The following is a 5742-nucleotide window of genomic DNA, read 5'->3' as shown; positions in this document are numbered from 1 at the left end:
CTGGTTCAAGCAGTTCTCCTGCCTCAGCCTCCCAAGTAGCTGGGATTACAGGCATGTGCCACCATGCCCAGCTAATTTTGTATTTTTAGTAGAGATGGGGTTTCACCATGTTGGTCAGGTTGGTCTCAAACTCCTGACCTCAGGTGATCCGCCCACCTTGGCCTCCCAAAGTGCTGGGATTACAGGCGTGAGCCACCACGCCCTGCCTTTTAAGGCATATTCTAAATATAGCACCCCAACCTCCAAAATAAAAAAAAAAAATCTCTAAAAAATAAAAGTGATTTCATCTCTTAGGCCCCAACCAATCATCTAAGTAAAGCTCTTTCTTTGGTCCCTTTATCCTCAAAGTCATCTCTTGTTCCCACAACCCACTGCACCTGGGAAGCTGGACAGGAGGCCCAGCTGAAACAAGGAGGTCTCTTTGGTTCAGGTTGGCACTAAGGTGCCCAGTGGTCAGGTGAGCAGCCTCAGGTTTGCAGGAGCCAATAGTTCCTGTCTTGCTCCTGGGGGTACTTCCAGAAAAGCCAGAAGCGGATAAAGCTGGTGACGATTCCTGGAAAGTTGGACACCTGAAATCACAAGAACTGCTATGAGGAGAGGAGCCAGTTTTCTACCTTGCACCCCTGTCACCCCATCCCTGTTGTGCTTACCATGATGTAGGGATCTCTGAGTCGAAACCCATAGAGGCACCAGGAGGCAGAGGTGAGAAGGGTAGCAATGGTGAGTGGGTAGGAGAGACATTGGGTTGATTTAGTCTGAATGACCTTAGCCTGTGGGAAAGAATAAAAGACTCTCTTGGCCCAAGCACATTGTAAAGCTTCACTTGCCTAAGAATTTCCTCAAGAAAAAGGTCAGGCACCCTCCCTGATCTGTCACCCAACCTTTCCTGCCTCCCACTCACCCACCTCTACTGCCTTGTCTCCTTCCAGGGTTTGGATCTCCCCTTCCTCGGGACTGTAAGCCATAGTATGTGGCTATGAGAGCCTGACTCATCTCTCCTACCTCATTGGACATCCCCACTCACCAAGTCAGCCAGTGGTGAGAGGTACATGCTGATGGTGAAGACACTGCAGAAGAGGCCCAGCTGCTGAAGCCGGGCCTCAGGGTTGGGTACCAGGAGCCAAAAGTAGCCATAACCCAGGAGAAGGACCCCTAGCAGGGTTGCAGTCTGTAGGAGCACAACACGCTGCAGGGGAGAGAGTAGCCTTACTTCCAGATGTGCTCTCTGACTTCCCTGCTAGAGTTAATTCATCCTGCCTTCTCCCATGCTCCAATGGGGAAGCCAAACTCTCTAGGCCTCCAGCACTGCACTGTCACAGCTTCTTTCCCACCAACAACTTGATAGGAAAGTCTTATCCACCCACAACAATGGAGACTTCTAGGGGAGGGAAAGATGTGTTTTTTTCTGTGTGCTTAGCACACACAGTAGGAGCTTAATAAATGCTTGTGTGATTGAGCAGGGAAGCAGAGCTAATCATCTTGTTCTCACCCATGGGTTTTGTTGGAGACAAAACCCCTTTCCCCTTAGCTTGTTGGCAGAAGCCCAGGGCAGGCAGCATAGGCATCTCAGGCTAGGCAGAGCTACCAGCCTTACCTAAATGGGGGCAATGTGTTAATCTCAGAAGGCTGGCTTCATAGAGGAAGGGGACCTGCAAGCCTGGAAGGGCCTTCCTGGAAAAGGTGGCAGTGCCAGCTATTACAGTCTTCTAGGAAGTAGTGTTTGCCCTGCCAGCGAGGCAGGGCGTGCAGCAGAGAGGTGGGTCCAAGGGAGGGCGTCTACCTTCCGAGGGCAGTAATGCAGATATGCCAAGATATACAGGGTCTGAAGCGCAGCACCCACTGTGTTGACGACGATGAGGATCCCGTCTCCCTTCAAGGCCCCATAACTCAGCCAGCCCAGGTTGCTGCAGGGTGGAGGGGAGGGACATAGCTCAAAGGGTTCAGTGTGAGAGGAGGACCCAAAGGGCCTCTTTCACTTTTTTTTTTTTTTTTTTTTGAGACGGAGTCTTGCTCCGTTGCGCAGTCTGGAGTGCAGTGGCGCGATCTCGGCTCACTGCAAGCTCTGCCTCCCGGTTTCACGCCATTTCTCCTGCCTCAGCCTCCCAAGTAGCTGGGACTACAGGCGCCTGCCACCACGCCCGGCTAATTTTTTGTATTTTTAATAGAGACGGGGTTTCACCGTGTTAGCCAGGATGGTCTCGATCTCCTGACCTCGTGATCCGCCCGTCTCAGCCTCTCAAAGTGCTGCGATTACAGGCGGGAGCCACTGCGTCCAGCCAAGCCTCTTTCACTCTTGCTCCTCCTGCCCCGCCCCCACCTCCCTCTGATAGCCTTTCCCACCGCCGCAGCCGTCGCCCCCTCACTTGACTTCCGTGGTGAGAAAGGGCAGGAACTGGACGTTGTCCACACTCCGGGTCATTCGCATGTGCCTGAGGTCCGAGCTGTAATGGGGCCCCGAAGGGAGGGGTGAGGGGTGGGAAGGGAGAAGCAGAGTGCTTGAGGCGGATGTCCAATGCCTGTCACCCTTTCCGGACCACCGCAGACCACTCCCCGCCCCCAGCTATCTTGCCTTCTCCCTCAGGCCTAGTGACCAGCCTCGCCCTTGTACCCCGGTCCCCTCAACCCGATCCCATTTTGATCCCGGTTCCGGACGAGCCAGGTGCTGTGGCTACGTCTCTGCCCCCTCTCTCTCTTTTCCTGACTTCCTAGTCCTCCCCAACCCAGCCGGCCGCTCTCTCACAGGCCGGCGGAGAACATGCCAAGGGTGAAGACCACGCATGCTCCGTAGATGAGCGAGTCCAGAAAGCCGCCTGCCTCCATCACGACCAGAGTCGGATCCCGCGCCCAGCGCCCGCCGCGTGCCTGCGGTGGCCGGGACCTACGGCAGCCCGGACCTGCGGCGCTGGAGCCCCGCCCCGCGCGCTCGGGCCGTCCCTCCGGAAACTGCGCCGAAGCCCCACCCTCCCTCCGACGCCGAACCGGAACTCGCGCACCTCCCCTCCGAGTGACTGCCCAGTGCCCTGGTCCAGACCTCCTCCATGTCACGGGTCACCTTCCTAGGAGTGCGCGGGTGTGTCCCCGATACCTGCCGCTCCTCACACTCTGCCTGCCCCTTGGATCATCTAGACGCCCCCGGTCTCAACGGTCGTGTTCCCACAGGCCTGTGCACCTTCGGCGGTGGACCTCCCAACAAAAGCTTGCTAGTTCAACCAGACTTCAGCACGCTTTCCATCCAGAACTTCACATCAGAACCTCAGTTGTCCAAGGGTTTGGGAAGTTTTTTTCTGGAGTTTGCTGCTGAAGCCTTTTCTCAAAATAACAGACATTGCCAGGAATCACCAAGCCTTCCTCTTTTGCCCTCCCTCTCGGTCAACAAGGTCAACTTTACCTGACGTGGCCAATGCACTGACGCCTCTATCACTGACCACCCCTGGTCCAACCCACTTGCTGCTGGGAACTTTCCCCCCCAGCCTCCCACACGTCTCTGCTGGTGTGGCTGTGGGGCGGGGCCGCATGCCTCAGCTGGAGTTCCCAGCTTCCCTGACTCACCCAAACAGCATGAGTACCTGAACAGTAGTATGCCAAAGCCCTGCGGTGAGGGGGTGGGAGTGGGGTAGAGGTTGGACAGGAAGAACTTCCAGAGTGGAGTGCAGCTCAGAACCCGAGAGACTGCTCTCAGGAGCACTCTGCTCCTGGACAACCCTCAGAGGAGGAAACAACCCACCCTTTTGGCCTGGTGAGGGGCACGCATTCTTTGGAGAGAAAGAAATTCAAACCCAGTTGCTACTGTTGTAGCACACAGAGCCTCACTCTTAGCAGGGGCTCAATGGTCATACGTTTTAATATGGAGTGGCAGAAAAGCATGTCCGAAAAAACACATTGCTTTATTTTGAGACAAAGAACATTGTATAAAAAAACTCCAGTTGTAGAAATCAGGACAGACACACAGCAACTTATATACAGATACTGTACACGTGGGCCCTGCCCTTTAGGCTACACTCTAGGCAGAATGTACACGGGCACTGCCCTTACAGCTACACTCTTAAGAACAGGTTGGCACAGCCCCCCTGCTGGCACAGCTCTGAGGAGTGCTGCCCCAGGATGGGAGAGAATGCAGTACCTGGCTACAAACTTCTCTGTGGCAGCTCCACAGATGAGGTCTTGCTGGGAGATGCTGGGTCAGCCCAAGCATGCTGCCTCTCCTGTACCTGGCTCCCAAGCAAGAAACTGTTTCTTGCTTTTCCTTTAGTCAGTTCATCTGGGCATCCTGGCTGTCTTCTGAAGGGGGCATCTTTGCCAAGCTTTGCCCATCCACGTGGCCCCTTCCAGCTCAGCTCCCACTGTGCCTTAAGGGACCATGTCTGCACAGCTTGTTTCTTTGGCTTAAAGGCAGGAATGGTGGGAAAAGACTGTCTCCACTGATTTCTCCGTCCCTCCGAGGTGAAGGTGGGGATGGCACTGCCAGGCTGGTTGGCCTCCTTCCAGTTGAAACCCTTAATACTGACCCGTTTTGAGGCTGCTAGGTGACAGCTTGTGCCTGTGGTGGGAGTGGTTCCCAGGGATGGGGGCTCTGAAAGTGGCCCCAAGACAGGTTTGGAGTGCCTGTCCCTCTCTTCAGCCCAGTTCCAATCCTTAAGGCCAGGTGTGGCATACACCTTCACGGGGTTTGCAGCAGCAGAAGTGGTAGGAGCAGCACAGTCCAGGCAAGTGGGAAGAGGCGTGGGGCGGCACTGTGACCGATGCTATGTAGAACCCGCACCTCTGGGTCATCTGCAAGGTGAGAGGGCAAAGGCCGCCAATGTGAGTGACTCCACTATTTGCACTGGCCCTCAGCCCAACAGGGTTCCCTCAGCCTCTGCCTGGTAAAGGAGCCACCTCCTGTACCCAACCTCTTCAAGCAGACCCCTTCCTGTGCCCCAGGCCCAATCTGCTCCAGCTACCCACCCGCTGCAAGTCTCTTCTCCTGTGGATTGTCATGGGCCTGAGGACTGTGAGCTGAAAGACAAGAGTGGTAGTAGATCAGGTACTGTATCAAAGAGGCAGAGAGCTGTGAGTGTGAGGGGCTGGGCTGCAAGACTTCTATACCATCCCAGATCACCAGACCGCCCAGCATAGAGATGGAAGAAGGAGGCCCACAGGGCCCTGACACTCACTGATTTTGCCATTGACAGTCACTTTCAACCTCAAGCAGCGGTCTTCTTGCTGGTGGATGGGTTTGGCTGCAAGATAAGCCAACAGGGGGTTAAGTAAGAAACCTCTGCTGGAAGAAAATGTAAGCCCAAATGCCCCTTGCCCTGTTTTCTCAGCTCCCTACTCAATTTCATTCTCTTCCCTCTAATCTTGATTCCTACCCTCTTTAGTTTTTGCTAACTTCCTGCCCAGTGTTCAGCCCAGCCTCCCATTCTTTGGAAATAACCCTGAGCTTTGGCGGTGGTGACAAAAAGAACGTAGACACTGCCCACACTCCCCACATTTCATCCTTCACTTCTCAGAATCTGAATATGTTCCTCTTGCCTGGGCCACTTAATACTACTCCTAGGCCGGGTGTGGTGGCTCACACCTGTAATCCCAGCACTTTGGGAGGCTGAGGTGGGCGGATCATGAGGTCAGGAGTTCGAGACCAGCCTGGCCAGTCAATATGGTGAAACCCCGTCTCTACTAAAAATACAAAAATTAGCCGGGCATGGTGGCACATGCCCGTAGTCCCAGCTACTCAGGAGACAGAGGTTGCAGTGAGCTGAG

At 54.7% G+C, this 5742-nt stretch overlaps 2 protein-coding genes across 5 annotated transcripts in view; both read right to left on the bottom strand.

The window, feature by feature from the left end:
* Positions 1-2914, bottom strand: part of SLC50A1 (solute carrier family 50 (sugar efflux transporter), member 1) — a 9979-nt gene extending 7065 nt beyond the window's left edge. Inside the window, exons 1-6 of one of the 3 annotated variants that reach the window (XM_011928268.1) lie at positions 2741-2914; positions 2364-2441; positions 1781-1904; positions 1025-1186; positions 651-770; positions 3-569 (exon numbers count right to left, since the gene is read on the bottom strand). In XM_011928268.1, coding sequence (XP_011783658.1) covers positions 468-569; positions 651-770; positions 1025-1186; positions 1781-1904; positions 2364-2441; positions 2741-2820 — 666 coding nt within the window. In that variant the 5' untranslated portion in view covers positions 2821-2914 and the 3' untranslated portion in view covers positions 3-467. Of the gene's footprint in view, positions 1-2; positions 570-650; positions 771-1024; positions 1187-1780; positions 1905-2363; positions 2442-2740 lie in introns of those variants that run through there. The other 2 variants (XR_001000271.1, XR_001000272.1) reach the window with 2 other exon arrangements.
* A 951-nt stretch (positions 2915-3865) lies between these two features.
* EFNA1 (ephrin-A1) overlaps positions 3866-5742 on the bottom strand; it is a 7463-nt gene continuing 5586 nt past the window's right edge. The window contains exons 3-5 of one of the 2 annotated variants that reach the window (XM_011928263.1): positions 5154-5219; positions 4945-4995; positions 3866-4770 (exon numbers count right to left, since the gene is read on the bottom strand). In XM_011928263.1, the coding sequence (XP_011783653.1) occupies positions 4658-4770; positions 4945-4995; positions 5154-5219 (230 nt within the window). In that variant the 3' untranslated portion in view covers positions 3866-4657. The remainder of the gene's footprint in view (positions 4771-4944; positions 4996-5153; positions 5220-5742) is intronic. The other variant, XM_011928264.1, reaches the window with a different exon arrangement.

This window comes from Colobus angolensis, unplaced genomic scaffold (genome assembly GCF_000951035.1).
Source record: "Colobus angolensis palliatus isolate OR3802 unplaced genomic scaffold, Cang.pa_1.0 Scaffold77, whole genome shotgun sequence".
In the NCBI taxonomy this organism is placed as follows: Eukaryota; Metazoa; Chordata; class Mammalia; order Primates; family Cercopithecidae; genus Colobus; species Colobus angolensis.
The sequence above is the reverse complement of the archived record's forward strand: the minus strand, read 5'-3'. Positions and strand labels throughout refer to the sequence as shown.